The sequence below is a fragment of the Crotalus tigris genome, unplaced genomic scaffold (genome assembly GCF_016545835.1).
Source record: "Crotalus tigris isolate CLP2741 ecotype Arizona unplaced genomic scaffold, ASM1654583v1 scf7180000018884.865410, whole genome shotgun sequence".
Classification (NCBI taxonomy): Eukaryota; Metazoa; Chordata; class Lepidosauria; order Squamata; family Viperidae; genus Crotalus; species Crotalus tigris.
In genome coordinates this window covers 432,637-452,246 of record NW_024097256.1, presented here as the reverse complement: position 1 = coordinate 452,246, position 19,610 = coordinate 432,637, and the positions used below count along the sequence as shown (strand labels likewise).

General features: G+C 45.8%; 1 protein-coding gene across 5 annotated transcripts; it reads right to left on the bottom strand.

The window, feature by feature from the left end:
• Positions 1-405: 405 nt before the first annotated feature.
• Positions 406-19,372, bottom strand: PAQR7 (progestin and adipoQ receptor family member 7). Of its 5 annotated transcripts, none has more exons than XM_039357278.1 (2): positions 19,217-19,372; positions 406-4,543 (listed from the first exon to the last, which is right to left on the bottom strand). In XM_039357278.1, the coding sequence occupies exon 2, from the start codon at positions 4,523-4,525 to the stop codon at positions 3,467-3,469; it is 1,059 nt and encodes a 352-aa protein (XP_039213212.1). In that variant the 5' UTR covers positions 4,526-4,543; positions 19,217-19,372; the 3' UTR covers positions 406-3,466. The 5 variants fall into 5 exon arrangements, 4 of the variants coding, with proteins under 4 accessions (XP_039213212.1, XP_039213215.1, XP_039213214.1 ...); XM_039357281.1 differs by lacking the exon at positions 19,217-19,372 and adding an exon at positions 18,812-18,887; XM_039357280.1 differs by lacking the exon at positions 19,217-19,372 and adding an exon at positions 17,451-18,725.
• Between the last annotated feature and the right edge of the window lie 238 nt (positions 19,373-19,610).

The following is a 19,610-nucleotide window of genomic DNA, read 5'->3' as shown; positions in this document are numbered from 1 at the left end:
GCACCCGTGCCATAGGTTTGCCATCACGGGCTTAGATCTTTCCTTTCTTTTCCCGTTCTCCTGTCCTCTCTTTGTCTTCCTTTCTCTTTCTCTTTCCCTCTCTTCTCATTTCCTATACTTTTGGTCTCTTTCAACTGCATCCCTTCCCTCCCCTCTCCTCCCCTCCCTTGTAGGAAGAGCTAATCTTTTTATGTAGCCAAAATGTTCCACCCCTCGTTAAATCAACCCAGCAAAGACTGGAAAAAAAAATCCGATTCCCTGAATTCTGTCTGTAGCAGAATGGGATATGGACTTGCAAGTATGCTCAGGAGCCCTCCTCACTGCAAGATTTGGCTCCAGAACCCCTTTCTCTCCCCACTGATGAAGGTGGTGTAAAGGATAAATGAGGCAAAAGGTTAGAATATCTGGCTTATAAAATGTTCTCTTTTTTTTAATAGAAACAAGTGGAGGCGTCAAGGCCCACTAACATGTACAAAATGTAGAAGAGACAAGAAAACAAAAATCAACAGACACATGTATCCAGACTTCCTTTTTACAAATAATTCTGCAGGGTGACTGAAAAACCATCTTTCAGCATCCAGGACAATCGGTAAAAAGATTTCGGCCCACATGTATAGATCCATAAACATCATCCAGTCCAACAAAATGTTTTGAGCTAGGCAATTTTATAATTCTGATAGGGAGGGGAGATTGAACTGAGGGGTCAAGAGAAGACTTATAGCCTGGGAAAAACTGAAGGGACAGCAACAGCTTTTTGGGCTCCCCCTCTTTCCTGCCATGGGCCATTCCATTTTCCAGTTGATTTTTCCCCAAAGCCCGAATTCACAAGGAGATTGAAACTCATGCTTTTCCATGATCGTGTCACTCAGGGAAGACAGCACGAAGCCCCTTATTGCTGATGTCAACCCAAGTTAAACCAATTTGTCAACTGGCTTAATGTATCTCCAACAGAGGTGGCTCATTTTTTGGAAGACAGATAAACCTAAAATACGGGGGAAGGGGTGGATCAGGTATTTGACAGATGGGTATGACCCAGATATTTGATTCTTCTCTTTAGGATTTGTAAAACTGATTTTTTTTACCTTATCTTAAACTTACTTTTAATCATAGATTATGGGGTGGGAAGATACCCCCCCCCATTCTGGCAATCTGCACTCTCAGTTTTGGACACAAAGCAGGCAGTGAAGGCTGGCAAGAAACAAAGCAATGACCACTTCTAAATATTGAACCATATTAGCCTTTTGCAAAGGTCGAACCACATCAAATTATTCCATTTAAAAAACCCGTGATGGATCCTGATGTTGCAAATGTGGTCAGCACTGTGTCTCAGCCTGCACATATCACTTGGCTAGTATTCCCACATGTGTTGGACTTCAGCGTCAATCATTCCCAACTGGGGAAGGCTAATATAACTAATTGGTGTTTGGATCTCAACCAACCAGAAACAGGGTAAAACTGAGTTGGGACAAAGCTAAATCCCACTGCATTCAGGGGAAGCCAGTCATGCGCTCCCATGCTTGTTTACACAGAAGTAGGCCCCAGGGAATTTAGCACGGCTGAGTCCCCATCAGTATGTGCAGGATTGCAACTGAAATAAACAGAACATCCAGAGCCAACCCATTATGAAGTGTCCCCAAGTATTTCTCGACTGACTCTGTTTAGGGATTTTAATTTCGACTCTCCTGGGGGAAAAACAGGACATGTGTTTGGTAAATGGAAGATGCAATCTCATTGCTCTTAAGCTGTGAACAGAGTGACACTCGTGTTAAGTTTATTTACTTACTTACCCGGTAAGCATGCACTGGAATTTGGAATGGTCCAAAAGATGAGGAAGAACATATCATCAGAAAGGCATGGTTTTCTTTGGCATATGATACCGTGACAGTCACAAACACAGATGGGCTTTTAAAAGAAGGTTGAACATATACTCATGGAAGAGAGACCCAATAAAATGATGCCTAGTATACACAGAGTGCAATCTGGTTGAAAATCGTAGGGATCTCAAAGGTCTTCAAATGCAGGGACTACAGCTTGTTGGTGTCACAAATGTTCGCCATGGGAGAAGGGCAGGTCTCAACCCTTGGCATTGCCATTCAAAAAGGGCAGATTATAGCTGACAATGAAGCCTCACTGCTGTGTAAAAAAACTAGAGGTGAATAGATCTCGAGGGTAGTAGATGAGCAGATAATTACATTTGATAGAAGGGACCCAGAGATCATTGTGGGGGGGGGGAAGGGCTCTGGAGCACTGCTTTAATATCTGTTAGCTCAACCCATTATAGTTGCATGGATTTCCTTCTGAAAATAGTCGCCACCAAAACCCATCTCTTCCCCCTTCTCAAACCTCACTTTGACTCGCAGTTCTCCTCTCCAAACAACCTTACCACAGCACTAAAAATATCACAAGTAATATCACCCCACACACAAAGTTTTGGATAGACAGGTGGTCTTCTGAAGGCACATCCACCTGGCAGGTTTCCCAAGGCCCGGCTCACGGTAGGCAAGCGGAAGTACTAGATGCTTTCCCAAAACAAGGAAGGATGCTTTTGTCTGGATACTGCAGAAGGCAATCCGTGAAGGCACCACTGCTGCAGGAGTGCCCTGAAGTAGGGCGCAGAATTGTGGGGCTAGGACTGCATAGTGCAAAGGTGCTGGACAAAATCAGTGCAACCCAAAGCAAGAGCTATTTTAATCAAAATATGGAGGCTAGGAAGTCCTCTCCTCCTGAGGAAGTGCTGGTTAAGTGGAATCTCTAATCCTGCTTCCTGAAGCTCTTCCGCTACTTAAAAAACGGGAGAGACCAAAAGACATTTGCAAGTATTTAGCAGCTCTCGGTGTGGTTCATGGCCAGTAGGCTGGCACCTCTTTTAACAGCAGCAGTGAAAATAACCATCCCACCCATCATCTCTCAAGCGCTGCTGAAATGAAGGAAGTTTAGAGAACCCCAGGATGAATGTTGGGCTGCTTCTTCTAGTTCTGATATTCAGAACCAGTTCCTGGCCTCAGGATCCTAATCAGATGCCTCTGGCCCAGGGTCCCATTTATGGATCTAGAAACACTTATAATAATCAAATGGATTCCTCAAAGCTCGAAGGCCACCAGCTCTGATTCAGAAGGATGCAAGACATAGCTTCTGAGAGTCATACCAACAACGGGTTCTCCTTTGAATCAGAGCCAGCAGAGTTACAGTACCATCCCCCAGGAAGCAAAACACGGAATTCCTTTCCACCAAAGAGTTTGGTCACTTCCTTTCTGATGCAACCTCCAGCTTATCATCTCAGTTGCCTGGACAGAGCAACCCGCAAGCAAGGTCTCCAGTGCAGGAGGAGACGAAGACCCCAGCAATAGCTACCTATCCTATTCAGTTTCCTAAATGACAGCAGGACTGACATTCCCAGTTGAAACTGAGCAAGTGTACCTAAAGAAGAAGCTTTGGGTTAAGTCCCCAGAAGCCAGCATCCTCTTACTCAGTCCCGCTTCGGCCAGACTTTGTGTTTTACTTTGACGGTCATGTAGAGGGCTGTGAGGCCACAGCAAACCATCAGCACAAGGCACATAATGGAAAAAAAAGGAGCCAGGTCGCCATGCAGCTCGGAATAAATGGGCCTCCTAGTCCGGTAATCAAGAAGCACTGCCTCTAACTGGATGAAGGTACATAGTATGAGGATCATGTGGAAGAGCTGGTGGCCTTGTCCAACAAAGTGACACTTCCCGGGAAACCACTTCTCGGGGTAGGGGTAGGCGAAAAAAAAGGCTGCAACCAGGAAGCACAAAATGTGGCACTTATGGTAGGTAGCAGCCAAGTCGCTTTGCCCAGAGATGGTGGAGGTATAGATACGATGGAGCACAGGGCTAATGTCTAAAGCATAGGCTACTGCAGAGGGCATTTCCTGGTAGAGCCTCCCCTGCAGAGGGGAGAGGTGTGGGCATCGGTATTTGGCGTAGCAGGAACCAACACATGACAACCAAGCCAGCCCCACCGCACCTGGAATGTAGAAACTGGAGATCCAGGCGTGCCATTCAGGCTCAATGGCGTAGTAATAATGCACCAAAGCGCTACCGTACTGGTAGGTAGCCACCCCTACATAATCCAGGAAGAAGAACGCGTAGTGGCAGAACTCAGATTTGGCTTGCAAGAGATGAGCCAAGGTGCTGAAGGTGGAGTAGATGATGGAAGACACAGCCACGATGCAGAAAGGCTGGGCGTGCGGGTCACCCACAAAATCGACCATCTGGGAGAGTTGCCAGAACCGCCCCAGCAGCATGAAAGCTGCCAGCAGATGCGTCCAGACGTTGAGGGCTTCATTATGCTGCTGGAAGAGGGAGAGGAAGTAGAAGGTCCAGCTCCGGTGGAGGGGTCGGTAGCCGGCCTGGATGTAAGGCTTCCGGAAAAGCTGGGGCACGTCGGAGGCTGCCACTGTGCAGGACGGAGCAGGCAAGGCCTCGGCCAGAATCCGAGGGATTTTGCACAAGTGCTGGAGGTTGATGAAGAGGTGGCTGAGTTTTTCGGATACAATCGTTGCCATGACAGGAAAGTGACAGACCTTGAAGAGGGTGGGGAAAAAAAGAGATTCAGAAGGAGAACAGAGAAAAGCCTGCAGGATTGATTTTGATCAGCATTCTAGGACAACGGAAATCATGGACCAGCAGGCCATTGGGAGGAAGCAGATGTGTGCACGAACACCCACCCACCCCCAACACACAAACACAATTCAACAGGAACTTAGACTGCACCCGCCTGGTGCCTCTTCATCTGGAAATTAAGCTTCACTGAACACAGCAGGACTTGCTTTTAAGTAAACACACCTAGCACTGCACTGCTTGGATACAACCAAAACAGGACTGCAAAAAAAAAAAAAAAAAAAAGAACAAAGTTCAAGACAGTAAAATGAGACAATGCTAAGTAGTGTGTGGTTTTCGGTGTTACCCCAAACAACCTGGAGCATTTGAAAGCAAGACTTGAAAAGACAGAAATTGGAGCCTTAGTGGAGCAGCGGACAGGCAGAAAATGTCAGTAGATACAGGTAGTCCTCGATTTACAACAGTTCATTTGGTGACCGTTCCAATTTACAACGGTACTGAAAAAAGTGACTTCTGGCCATTTTTCACAGTTATGATCGTTGCAGCCTCCCCTGTGCTCATGTGACCAAAATTGTGACGCTTGGCAACTGGTTCGTATTTATGACGGTCGCAGTGTCCCGGGGTTATGCGATCCCTTTTTGCGACCTTCTGACAAGCAAAGTCAATGGGGAACCCCGATTCACTTAACAACCGCTGAGATTTACTTAACAACCGTAGCAAGAAAGGTCATAAAATGGGTCAAAATTCACTTAGCAAATGTCTCGCTTAGCAACAGAAATTTTGAGCTCAATTGTGGTCGTAAGTTGAGGATTACCTGTATAACCTAATTCAGTGGTGGTGAACCTATGGCACGCGTGCCAGAGGCGGCACGTGGAGCTCTCCCTGTGGGCACACGCCATCGCCCCAGCACACGTGTTCTCTAAAAGTTTGCCATCACTGGCCTAAGGCCAGCCAGCCTGGAGCCGCCATTGGGGAGCCCACCATCCCACCTGCCAGAGACCCCCTGGATCTCCCCTAACCCTGCCCGGCTCCCACAGGTGTCCCTCCCCATAAGCAACATTGAGGTGGCCACGCCCACCCCGGCCATGCCCACCCCGGCCATGCCCACCCAATCTGTCATGACTACTTCAGCTGCACCCATCCAGTGGCCACGCCCACCCAGTCTGCCAAGCCCACTATGGCTGCGCCCGCCGAGTGGGCCACACCTATCCGGCACCCGGTGATACATAAGTGGATTTGGGGTTGCAGTTTGGGCACTCGGTCTCTAAAAGGTTCGCCATCACTGACTTAATTGTTCCCAAACAATTATTACCTCGATTCAGATTTGACAAAACATTCCCATCCAGGCGCCCGTCTCATCGATTTTATTTAAAAAAAAAAATCAGATTACGTAACTCCAGATCAATCTAGCCCAGTGGTTCTCAACCTTTCTAATGCCGCGACCCCATAATACAGTTCTCCATGTTGTGGTGACCCCCAACCACTTATACATCACCGGGTGCCAGGGGCGTGGCCAAAGAAAAGGGGGGAAAAATGGCGGACAGCCTTGTTTGGCGACCCCCGTGAAATGGTCGTTCGACCCCAAATGGGGTCCCGACCAACAGGTTGAGAACCACTGATCTAGCCCATACACACAGACCCACACACCTAAGTAAGGGATGATTAACTCAGGTGGGTGCAGGTATACCCAGTACATGTAGTCCTCAATTTACAAACCACAATTGAGCCCAAAATCTCTGTTGTTGAGTGAGACATTTGTTAAGTGAATTTTGCCCCATTTTACAACTGTTCTTGCCACACTTGTTAAGTGCCTCACTGCGGTCGATAAGTTAGTAACCCCGTTGTTAAGTGAATCTGGCTTCCCCATTGACTTGGCTTATCAAAAGGTCACCAAAGGTCACTGCATGACCTTGGGATACAGCAACGTTGGTAAGTATTAACCAGCTATCGAGCACCTGGTCACATGATCGTGGGGATGCTACAATGGTCTAACTGCAAAAAATGTTCATAAATGCCATTTTTAGTGCCGTTCTAATGTTGAACTGTCCCTACGTGAACTGTCATAAGCCAAGGATTACCTTCACAAAATTATTTACAACCTTCCTGGGTCACAAATGATAAAATACTGCCTAGGATACTGTATAGCAGTTCGGAGGAATGAAGATAAACATTTGGATTGCCTAAAAAGCTACAGGAATGAAATTAGGAGCACACATGAAAAAAAACGAAGTGCTCCTAATTTTATGGAGATGGGCAAAATTACCGGAGGAATGACAGGAGCGCAGCTCAGGGGTTGCATTGGAGTAGCCACAGGAGAGAGACAGGGAAGGGGTCATCCTTCTTAAAAGACTGCCTGCTGCAGCACATCTGCACCACCGAACAGCTGGGTTTCTCCCCCCTCCTCTAGGCTTGTTTTTCTCTCCTAGCCAGAAGACAAATGTGCAGGGCTAGCTGTGTAAGGGAGGCATCAGCTACAACGTGATTAGTCTTTCATCAGGCAGCAGTGAGACCAGATAAGCTTTTCAGCATCACGAGCGTGTTGCTGTGTGCCATTTGACAGGCAGAGAATGCAATGCGCCCAGTGTGGGCCACTCAGGAGCAGCATGGCTGGCTAGAAGAATTAGCTCCAGGGCTCTTTTCTTTAACTGCTGTTCAAGCAGCCCATCTAAACCTCCAGTAGATAGAGATTCTCCACTTTGAGCATGATCACCAGGCATCGTATTTATTCTGGCGGCTTTTCCCTCTTGCACAGCAAAAGAAGTTCTGCAGCATATTGGTGACTTCCTCAAAACTCTTCTTCAGTCAGGCTACACTTTCTGAACGGGAAGGAGCTGGGTCAGGATTACATTCCAACTATCTGTCAGATGCCAAAAACTGACTGAGATTTACTCCAAGAACCAAATGGGTGATTGTGATGACGTCAGGCAAAATCGGCCTTCTCTGCATCGCGTCTCCCCAATCAAACGTCCTCCAGATGTGCTGGACTCCCACCCTAACTATAGGTGATGGACTTGGCAGTCAGACACATCTGGAAGCACTGGGGGAGGAAAGGCTGGCTGGGTTGACCATATGAAGATCTTGTAAGGAAGGATAAAAGCAGAGGCTAGGTTCACACAGTTATGCTTGACCTCACTTGGGGTTCTCAAGAGCAGAGGTCTCCAACCTTTTGGGCACCAGGGACCAGTTCCGGTTCCATGGAGAAAGGTTTTTCCGCAGATCGGAGAGTGCATGGTTTTGTGTGCCGCCTGCACTCCATGGATAGAGCTTTGCTTGTTTATGCGGACTGGTTGCTGGCATGTTGCAGCCCAGTACCGGTCCACAGATTGGGGGTTGGGGACCCCTGCTCAAGAGGATCACTTTAGAATTGAAGCAGAGATACAGGATTAAAGTTCTTCACAACTGTAACAGCAGCTTCCACATAATGCAGTGGTTCTCAACCTATGGGTCGCGACCCCATTTGGGGTCAACTGACCATTTCACGGGGGTCGCCAAGCAAGGCTGTCCGCCATTTTTTCCCCCTTTTCCGGCGGGTGCCTTACCTCCCTTGGGCTGGGCCAGCTGGTGGCCCAGCCGGTGGTCGGCCTGCTCCGTCTCTGCCACTTGCCAGCTACGCCTCGGCCGGCGCAGGGGGCGGCACCACACATGTGCGGTGCTCCCGGGCAGGGAAAGTCCTCGACTTACGACTGGTTGGGTAGTCCTCGACTTATGACCGGTTTAGTCCTCGACTTACGACTGGTTTAGTCCTTGATTTACGAACGGTTGGGGGTCGCGGCATTAAAAAGGTTGAGAATCACTGACATAATGGGAGGTGAGCAGGAATGATCCAATGTCACCATCTCCATCTTTTTTCCATTCCCTTCTTCCATATGCCCTTGATTTTATCTGTTTTACTTCCGCAAATAAACTAATGGTAATAATACTCATCTGTTTTAAGAACATCAACTTAATCTCCCTTAAGAAAGCATTCCCACCTTCAACTGTCCATCGTTCTGGAGAGGATGATCAAGAGACTTCCCCAGATTATGGTGCTGCCTTTATTAATAATATTCTTGCTAACTAACCACTTTGGATGGCCAGAAGAGAGGAATGCTTTATTTTAGTGTGCAGAAGTACGTAGGAGAGTTTGCCATATTTGGTGCATAGTAACTGCCATAAACTGCCTAGGATTTTCAGACATCTTGATTTATTCCCGTGGAATATGGCTTATTTGTTTTATTAGGTGTGTAGAAAGTATTAACGTTCTATTTGAGATCTATGCAAGCATATCTGTAAGAGGCAAGCAAAGAAAGTCAAGAGGACAATCGTGACCTTGTCGCTTTTTAATGCCCATTGTACACAAGGGTAGGGCTTAGATTGCAAGGTATAAAGAGGGTGGAATATCACCAAGATAAAGATATGCAGGAGCAGTTTCCTGGCAAAAAGGCCTGAAGCATATTTAAGTCCGGAATGAAATAACATTTTGAAGAAGCTCAAGCAGAGGTCTCCCTAATTCATTGACGTAAAAGCTCCAGCATAATCAGACTTACAACGTTCTGTTATTACAGCCAAACTCAATAAAAGTAGTTTTGCCCTTCCTGGGGGGTTGATTTTCTGCTCTGGTCTACTAGTGTAGGGACTGAAGGACACCATTTATATCTTTTTTAATTTCTTTCTTGCAGATGCCATTGTTTGTATCTGCTTTTCTTCTTTAAATAAACTAATAAGAGTAATACTGTAGAAATTAGGAAAATGAGCTAGGAACAAGGTAAAGTGAGCTAGTGAAGACCGTGCAGAAAAACAACTGAGTTGATCAAAAGGACTAGGAAGGGTTTGTTTGTTTTTCTACATTTTTAAGAACGTATGTGTGAATTACACCTTAATGCAGTTGTTCTTAACCTTTTTAATGCTGCGACCCCCAACCGGCCGTAAGTCGAGGACTACTCAACTGGTGCAGCACCGTTTGCAGAATGGGACTTTTGGCGGGCTCAGCAGGGCAGAGACAGCCTGGACAATTCCTATTGGCTTTTGAAAGCCAATAGAATTAGACTCTATTCAAGAGAGTCTATTCTATTGGCTTTCAAACGCCAATAGAATAAAAGGGAGTAGCACAGCTAAGGAAAAGGGGGAAAAAATGGCGGACTGCGTTGTTTGGCGACCCCTGTGAAATGGTCGTTCGACCCCAAATGGGGTCCCGACCTACAGGTCGAGAACCACTGCCTTAATGGCAAACACGCACCCACAGATGCCTTGACAATTAGGCAAAGGCAGTCTGATATCCAGTACCAATTGCGTATTTGATGGGCGGTCTTGTAGCTAACATGGGTTTTCCCAAACATTATCAGGCTACAAACAGGGTGTAACTTGATGGGAGGTTCTAAGAGCTGGATAAATATGATAAGGAGGGTGAAAGCCCATGAAGGAGGGAGGGGGACGCCTGGGACAGGAATCTCTCCACCTAACTTACACAACTAGCAAAACCCCAAACAGCTGCAGAGTCACAACAGAGAGCTTTCGGAAGCAAGATATGCATTTCTGGATTCCAAGACCTGAAGATTAGTCTCAGGCTTGGTGAAACACAGGAGAAGCAGCACATGCTGACTGTCTTCACGTAGCACACTCAGCCTGGGTACAGGTAGTCCTTGACTGATGACAGCTGAGCCCAAAGTTTCTGTTGCTAGGCAAGACAGTTGTTAAATGAATTCTGCCCCATTTTGTGATCTTTCTGGCCATAGTTAAGTGAACCACTGCAGTTTTAAGTTAGTAACATAGTTGTTAAGTGAATCAGGCTTCCCACGGACTTTGCTTGTTGCAAAAGGGGATCACATGACCTGCAACCAGTGGCCAAACGTCCACATTTTGATCACGTGACTATGGGATGCCGCAACGGTCGAAAGAGTGAAAAATGGTCACAAGTCACTTTTTTCAATGCCTTTGTTACTTTCAATGGTTACTAAAGGCTGCCTTATACTTAAGGAACTGTTTTTCAGTTTTACACACAGCATGGAATCTCCAACCAAACAGGCTGGGTTCATGGAACACTGTAAATCAATCAAAAAGAAGCCATGATTAAAACTAACCAAGTTTAGCATGCTGTGTGAATGCAGCCTCTAGGGTTAACACAGGCCAGGTCAAGAGGGTACATGAGCAGAATAACAGAATAACAGAGTTGTAAGAGACCTTGGAGGTCATCTAGTCCAACCCCCTGCTCAAGCAGGAAACCCTACACCATTTCAGACAAATAGTTGTCCAGTCTCTTCTTAAAAACCTCCAGTGTTGGAGTGCCTACAACTTCTGGAGCCAAGTCGTTCCACTGATTGCTCTCTCTGGCAGGAAATTTCTCCTTAGTTCTGGGTTGCTTCTTTCTTTGATTAGTTTCCATCTGTTGCTTCTTGTCCTGCCTTCAGGTGCTTTGGAGAAGAGCTTAACTCCCTTTTCTCTGAGGCAGCCCCTGAGATATTGGAACACTGCTATCATGTCCCCCCTCATCCTTCATTAAGTTAGACATACCCAATTCCAGCAACCGTTCCTTATATGCTTTAGCCTCCAGTCCCCTAATCATCTTTGTTGCTCTTCTCTGCACTCTTTCCCAGAGTCTCAACATCTTTTTCATATCGTGGTGACCAGAACTGGGTGCAATATTCCAAGTGTGGACTTACCAAGTGATTATAATGTGGTATTAACAGTTTATGTGATCTTGATTCTATCCCTCTGTTCATCACCGAACGGCCAATCATCACTGAACAATTTTTCAAGATAATTCAAAAAGTGGCAAGCAAAGACCCATAAAACCCCTCGTTGTATAAAGCGAAGGAAAACCCAACCACAAAATTCATCTGGATGGGCCCAGTTATAGGGCCGCTCTTGTTAAGCGCCAGGAAAATCCAGGCAGTTCGAATGGGTGATAAAGATTTATTGCAAGCTTAAGCTCTCTACAAGAATCTGAACTACTAACGGTCCAAGCAAATTGGCGATACATAAAAGTCACAGGAATTCAAGGTGGGTTGGAATTAGATCTCTTGTGGGTGTGAAGAGACTCAAGACTGATGAAGTGTTTGACCCTACACCAGTGGTTCTTAACCTGGGCGATATTGCCCCCCAGGGGGCAATTTCATTTTTCAGGGGGGCGATGGAATGAAAAGGGGCGACGCGGGGGCAAAGGAACGAAAAGGGGGCGATATGGGGGCGATGGAGCAAGAAGTTTTGGGGACACTTTTGAGACTTTTTCGTACAGTGAATCGTTGTATATCTGTCGTACAAAAACATCAGATCGCTCACTATTAGTGGACTGAATTGTGTTTTCAAATGTTCTTCCAGCTAGCTTCAGTACGGAATGCCGTACATATGTGAAGACGCATTGCTTATCTTCATGCGCGTTGCGCAGCAGCCTCTACCCATACAGTGGCGCGCCATTGGCCAGAATATGGGAGATATGGGAAAAAGACTGGAAATAAATTATTTGCATCGATATGTCCTAATGACAATTTTAAAGAAAACAAAAAAAGTGTTTGCATAAATTGAAGAATTATTTCCTATGTTGTGATTGAGAGGTTGTGTTGGGGGAGGGGGGCGATGACAACTTCCTCATTGGCTCAAGGGGGCGATTCGTTCAAAAAGGTTAAGAACCACTGTCCTACACCTCTTCTCTAGCCTCCTTCTCAAATTCATTAGAGTGATACTTAGAAAATAGGAAGCGAAAGAATGGTCAATGGCTAACAAAAAGCTCTGCATGCGTGTCATTCATTTTAAAGTGTTTTTTTCTCTTTTCTGTTCTCAAATACTACCCAATAAGGGTTATGTAAATAGAAATTACACTCAGATTTTATCTCAAAGTGATGGTGCTCAAAGATGATCACCTTCTGTATAGAATTCACACAGCAACAGAGTGATGGATAGAAGTCTATGAGCATACCTGGAATGTCACTCATGAAAAGGTCCCAGGAAATATTTTGCACAAAAGGTAGTGAGGTCTATTGATTCAGCTTGCAGGTGTTTCTTCAAATGGCAGCTGAGAATGGAACCTCCATAATCAGAAATAGGATATCTGCACCTTAACACCTGAGTGGATGGGGTCCAACAATCGCGAAACATACTTTTGGTTTCTATTTGTCCCAATCCACACCAGCAAATTTTGTGATGATTTAATAGCCGACACCCGGAACAGGATATCTTAAGTGTTTTGAATATAAAACTAGCTACATGAAAGATCTCCAAAGGAAGTCTTATCGTATTTTGGACAAAAATAAAATATTTTGCAGATGAAATAATAAAAAAACCCCTGGCTTTGATTTTCCTTCAAACAATGCCACACTCAGCCTTCGTCTTCCTGAAAATGTCGCCCCTGCCTTACAGTTTCAAAGGCAGCTTTTCATCTCCTGCCAGAGATGGCTAATTCTGTGTTCAGGCCAATTCTTCATCTGGCTGAGATCGCTTCATGAAATAACAGAGAGAGTCTTGCAACACTTAACGGGAAAAACACCCCCAAAATCTACTCTGAATCCAGCAAGCACAGCCAAAGGAAATTCACTGTGTTTTGGGTGAGGCCAGATTAAAATCCATGACCAAGATTGGGATCTTTGGTGGACTAGGGCTGTGCTTTATTTTGTTTTGTTTTATTTATATGCCACTCATCTCACTATCAAGTGACTTGGGGATGTGTGTGTAATACTTTTATTTCATTTCTTTTTTATCTGGTTTCTTGGGGACCCACTGGCTGGATCTCGTGTTACAATGAGATTATCTGAGAGTCAGGAACTCAGACTTCTGGGTGGATTTAAACAGGTCCTAACAAATCCATTTTGTTTTTGTTCCCAGCAAAAAAACCTATGCACTGAAAATCTGTGAACGTGCAGCTGAATATTTTCTTGCACAGTTAATGGTGCCTTCTGGTTGTTATAAAAACCAGCTAACCAGGTCCAGTCAATTTTCTAGTTTTGCCCTACAGAGCACTGGAGTGGAGGTGAAACCTTTTTTTAAAAAAATAAATAAATGAAGAAAGCGCTCCTGTTCTTTGCTTCACACACTCAGAAAAAGACATGGAATGTAGGTTGCATAATGCCTCCCTCAGATTCTTCAGAAACTCACCTTCCTTCCTTCTTTCCTGTACACTGGAAAAAACTGGTCAAAGCCGATCAGCATCAGTTACGTCCATGCAGGTCAGACTTTAACCAGGTTGAGCGAGACTCAGCAGATACAATTGCACTTCGTGCTAAAACTTCATTAGCGTCACCTCTTGTTTTGCCTTCTGCTCTGACCGGACCTGGTTAGCTGGTTTTCGTAACAACTGGAGGGCACTATTAATAGTGCAGCAAATCGTTCGGTTTCTTGCAGCTTTGTGTGTGCCAAGCAAACCAAGCACCACCGTTGACCACTTTATGATCCCATTTTCACACAAAAGTAGAACGTCAGGTGGCCGGGCATCTGTTTACACACGTCCTGTGAACACAGCCAGGGTTGACTCAGAGAGCTGTGGTCGTCACGCATCCAGAGGGTGCCCAGGCCACCAATTCTGATACATGGGGCCTGGACTTTTCCATCATCTGCTATTTGTTCCTTTCTACCTGGGTTATCTGATTTCTATAGCCAGCATTCCAACCAGTGACTTGGGATGGCATACATCAGAAAACACAAACACAAGTTAGCAAATAAATAAAACTGTTACTATGGATGGTCATACAGCCAGGAAACAGAGTCCCAGACCTGGGCAACAAAGAAGGCTCCATGATGTTGCAAAAGGTGAGCAGGCTAGGGGTCATGCTGATATCTGAAGGGAGAACGTGCCTCAAGGGCAGAACTATGGCAGAGAAAGCATCTAGGGGACTGGAGGCTAAAACATATAAGGAACTGTTGCTGGAATTGGGTATGTCTAGTTTAATGAAGTGAAGGACGAGGAGGGACAGGATAGCCATGTTCCAGTATCTCAGGGGCTGCCCCAAAGAAGAGGCAGTCAAGCTATTCTCCAAAGCACCTGAAGGCAGGACAAGAAGCAACGGATGGAAACTAATCAAGGAGAGAAGCAATCTAGAACTAAGGAGAAACTTCCTGACAGTTAGAACAATCAACCAGTGGAACAACCTGCCTCCAGAAGCAGTAAATGCTCCAACACTGGAAGTTTTTAAGAAGAGACTGGACAGCCATTTGTCCGAAATGGTATAGGGTTGCCTGCCTGAGCAGGGGGTTGGACTTGATGACCTCCAAGGTCCCTTCCAACTTTATTATTATTATTATTATTATTACTACTACTACTACTACTACTACTACTACAACTACTACTACTACCATTATTATTATTATCATTATTATTATTATTATTATTATTATTATCTCTCCTAGTTCCCACCAGTCAACATTCCTTGGCTGATGGGTCCTGCAGCAAGCCCAACCTGCCTGACCAAACTGGATAGGCAGAAATGATGAGAAAGTGGATCTTCAGGTAATCCAACCCCAAGCCACAAAGGGCTCTAATGGTGACAACCTCTTGGTATAAAATAGGGACCGCAATATCTTTTAGACATGAAAACCCAGAACACAGCTGGTCTGCCTGCTTGCCTGCCTATATTTGTTCAATCAGCAACCTCCTAGCAAAACAGCTGTGACAAAAGAAACTAGCCAGAGGAGGTTTGAATAAAAAGGAGTTGATTCATAATGTCTCATTCATCTAAACAATGCTGCAAGCAGCTAAAAGATTGACACAGTATAGCCATACTTGTTTGCACAAGCCTTAATTCGTTCCCATGATCCTAAACACATTTATTTATTTATTTTAATTTGAACACAGCCTGAGTCTCAAAACCTTGGGCACTTCCCAAGAAAAATTTAACACTACAACAAAAGAACCAGCGAAAATCTTGAAAGCTTATTACTGTAGGTGTGAATTGAAACAATCAGGTAAACTAGTCAAAAGCCAGGTTGGCTTAGACCTGCAGCCCTATGAGCTGGTGGATGGCAGCTGCTTTGGGGTCAAATCTTACATGTTCTAGACAGAATATTCAAAGACTAAGGAGACCCAAGGTTCTGGGAAAGCTCATCTGGAAAACACCAACCTTGTTATGTAGACCAGTGGTTGTTAATTAACAGCATGCATCTCACTGAAAGACTCAGAAACAGTTTAGGTGAGCTACAAGGTAAAGAATTGAAATCAGCTCTTGAAAACTGCTGTAAAGGATAATATAATAATGGGATGCTTAAACATATATGCATGTTTGGAGAAAAATGAACATCTATCTATCTATCTATCTATCTATCTATCTATCTATCTATCTATCTATCTACCTACCTACCTACCTACCTACCTACCTACCTACCTATCTATCATCCCAGCAAAAGCAACTCTAGACCGCTTGCAAACATTGAATAGAATGCAGGATAAAACATTAAAACATTAACTAAAGACCTTCAATTTAAAAAGTTGGTTAACATAAAACTAAGCAGGATGGAGAGGGAGGGAGCAAAGTGCACACAGAGAGCACCCATCTCCATCTCTGCCACAGACCAGTTGGCATAGCCATGTCTTCAAGGCCTTTCGGAAGGCCAAAAGGATGGGAGTGGATCTGACGGGGGGGGGAGGGCAGATGTTCCAGAGAGCAGGAGCCATGGCAGAAAAGGTTCTTCTGGATCCCATCAGCTGAAGCTCCTTGGCTGACCGAGTCTGTAGAAGCATGCTCCTTCTACCTGCACAGGTGGGGCTGGCTAATTCCATGGAGGAACCGGTTTCTCATCTTTCTACCAAGGTCCAGGTTCTTTGATCAGAGTGATAGGTGGAAGGCAAGATGCAAGGAGTTGAGAATCAGCAGCACAAGCTGTACTAATTTTCCCCAAAGGTGGGAAAACACCACATCAAACACAATCCTTTTCTTCACCCTCGCACTTGGTTTGCAAGCCTGCCATTCTGTTCCACACATGGAGAACTTAGCACATAAAGAAGAAAACACACTCCATTCTGTCCTGCACATGGAGAAGTAGCGTATTAAGAAGACTATTTCAGACTTTGAAAAGACTTTGAAAAGTGCAGAGGTTTTTCTAAGATGTATTTTTAATCTCCATCCTATTTTCTATTATGTTATGTTATATTCTACCCACAAAGGGTCATTCTGTATCATTAAGAATCCATTAGTTGGGAGACCAATCTTGAGTTTCCTTCCTGAAATTCTTTGGGATTCTCCAATATCTTCAATGCAGGATAAGAACTGGGTTCTGCTCCCACCTTGGGCGTGAAATCTGGCTGGGGGACTTTGGGTGAGTCATTCTCAGCTCAGCCCACCTCACAGGGTTCTTGTTGTTGTTGTGGAACATAGGAGGAGGAAGGAAGATTAAGTACGTTCACTGTTTTGAGTTATTTGTAAAAAATAATAAAGGATCAAAAATAAAATAATATTAAAGCATAACTTTCTTTTGGTTTCTTGCATGACGTGCTTTCCCAACAAGGGTCTTTCCCAGATGAGTTGAATTTTGACTCCCATTACATCCACCCTCAAATTTTGTTTCTGTCTTGGCTAATTTAATGTCTTCCTCTGGTCTTCATCAACCCCACTCTAAAGCCCCACTAGGATTGGGAAAGCTGCAGTCCTAGCCTACCTGCGGAGGTGGTTTAAATAGAAGATAGATTTAAATCCCAGAAACTGTGGAAGAAAAAAGTCTGTTTTATAAAAGAACCAGTGGTGCAATAATGGAGCGATCCCTTTAACTAAATAAAATGCAAGCTCACCCAGAACCCAAGTCAGCACATTTGCCCAGTCTCGTGCTATACCATGACATTGAGATTGGAACAGCTTTCTGTTTTTTGAATTATAATCCTCTCTATGTCACTTTTAGTATTATTAGAGGAAAAAAGGGTATTATTATGACCAATCACCCAGTCAGTCAGATATTTAGACTCCATTTGGCATTTTTACTCACCTACAGAGTCCTTCCCAAGCACCTGGGATAGGCAAGTGCTGTTCTTTGAAGGTGTTCGAGGTATATTACTATTTATTAGTAGTAGTAGTATTAGCAGAAGGTGAAGAAGGAGAAGCATCAGCTGCAGCTTTCTTGTTCTCCTTTCATAATCTCGACAGCCACCCAAGTTCATATGGCAACAGGCAGATTTAAGTGTCATTCGATTAATAAAAACATCCACCACTAAGACAGTAGCACCTTTTTCAAAACAACCAGACTAGCTCTGAAGAGCACCACCCAGTTACATAACTCTACATGGTGGAAAGGAGGGGGTATGTGCTTGGATTTTCCTTAGAAGCAATTCATGCACAAACTTAAGAGTACCTCCCCCTTCCCCACTGATTTTAATATATCCATGCTTTGGGATCCAAGCTGCATTAAAAAGCCACTGAAATTTTCCTAGTTGTAGTTTGTTTTTCTTAGGTGTTTCCAGCTTAACCAACTTTCTCCAAACCTTCCCAGTATGTGTTGGATTACAGCTGCCAGAATGTCCAGCCAATAAAGGGTGGAATAGTTGTCAACCCACACTTTCCCCCCACATCAAAAGGTTACCAAGTGAGGAAGGCAAGAAAAGGAACGTTTTCTTCCCACAGTTGAGAAGCCCAGAGGGCTTCCAGAGAGACTTCCAAAAGCTATTGAGGCTGGCAGTACACAAACAAGCTAAGCCTAAATCACACAATGGCTTAGAATAGATAATGTGTGAAGCAGGCTGATAGTTTTAAGCAGTGGTGGGATTCAGCCGGTTCGCACCACTTCGGCAGAACCGGTAGCTAATTTTTTGTTACCCAGACCCAGAATGGACTTCTGGAAGTGGCATCCACACTGAGAACCGGTTGTTCACCTATCTGAATCCCACTACTGGTCTTAAGTCCCAGAAAGCCAGGCAGAGCAACGTCCTCCATGAGATGTTCTCAGAATCCAAAGACACCCCAGGCTCGGAGCAACCAAACAGCACCCATCCAGAAGAAACTTGCACTGATCTAAGCAAAACCTCCTCTCTCTGAGCAAAGGTTAAGGTATCATAAGGAGACTTAACTGCCCTCCAGGAATGCTGGACTGTAGCTGCCACCCATGTTTCTTGACCAGGGCCCAGGGGGGCAACAGACCTTATAGTCCAGCACTGCTTTAGGGCATGAGTTTTGACAAGCTTGCAACAGACGGTCAAAAAGTTCCATCGCCCCAAAGGTGGCAAGTAGACAATCTTTCCTATCCGGGGTTATTCCGAAGTAAGTCCTGCTGAGCCCAGCGCCGTACATTCCCCATTGGACACGGGCTGCAAAGGAAGGGGAAACTGTACTCCCCCCCCCTTTTTTTTTACCTACCTCCTTTGAGAGAAGCTGCCTCCTGAGGCGCAATTCTAAGCAGAAGTTACTCTCGCCTTGGAGTCGCAAGCAGAAACACCCCCCCATCCCACCCACCCCCCGCGACACACCCGTCCTCGCCTCGGTTCACCCCAACACGCTAAACTCCAAGCGGCTTTGCCTCTTCCGCGCGGACCCGCCCGGCTGGAATCATTCATAGTTTAGGAAAGCACGAGGACGCGCGAACACCGAGTGCAAACGCGCGTTAGGCGCCCGGGCACGGTCTGAAAGATGGGCTTCGCCCAGCAATTCTCTCTCGCCTCTTCCCCGAAGACCGGGAGGCTTGCAGCGACCCAGTTTCCCCCTCCTCCAGATGCGCCCCCTCCCCGTTTCTCTCCCCCCCCCCCAATTCCTCTTTTTACTGACCTCCTCCGGCTCCTTCCCGAGGATGCTGGTGGGAAACCCGAAAGGCTGCGAAAAGCACAAAAGCAGGGCGGGAGAAGGGCCCCGGTCTCGCAGGGCAAGGCCGCCTCTCTGCGGCAAGAGAGCCGCCTCTCCCTGGGAGACCCGCCTCGCCTGTTTTTTCCTTTTTCCCACGCAGCTGCGCGGGCACGAACCAAACAGAAGCAGCGCCGCCGCCGCGGACTCCGACCGGCCCCGCGCTGCGCCCCCTGGAGGTTGCAGGACGATGGTTCGCCCCCCCCCCTCTTGCCGGGTGAGGAAGCCATAGGGCAGTTTCCCAAACTTGACCATTTTAAGGCATGAGGACTTCAACTCCCAGAATTCCACAGCCAGCAACGCTGGCTGTGGAATTCTGGGA

What these genes read in the sequence shown, in the direction of transcription:
- PAQR7 (XM_039357277.1), bottom strand. Translation starts at nt 6,879, where the DNA reads ATGCAACCCCTGAGCTGCGCTCCTGTCATTCCTCCG. An exon ending in GCGCTCCTGTCATTCCTCCG is followed by an intron (nt 4,544 to 6,843) that starts GTAATTTTGCCC and finishes ACCCTCTTCAAG; the next exon opens with GTCTGTCACTTTCCTGTCAT.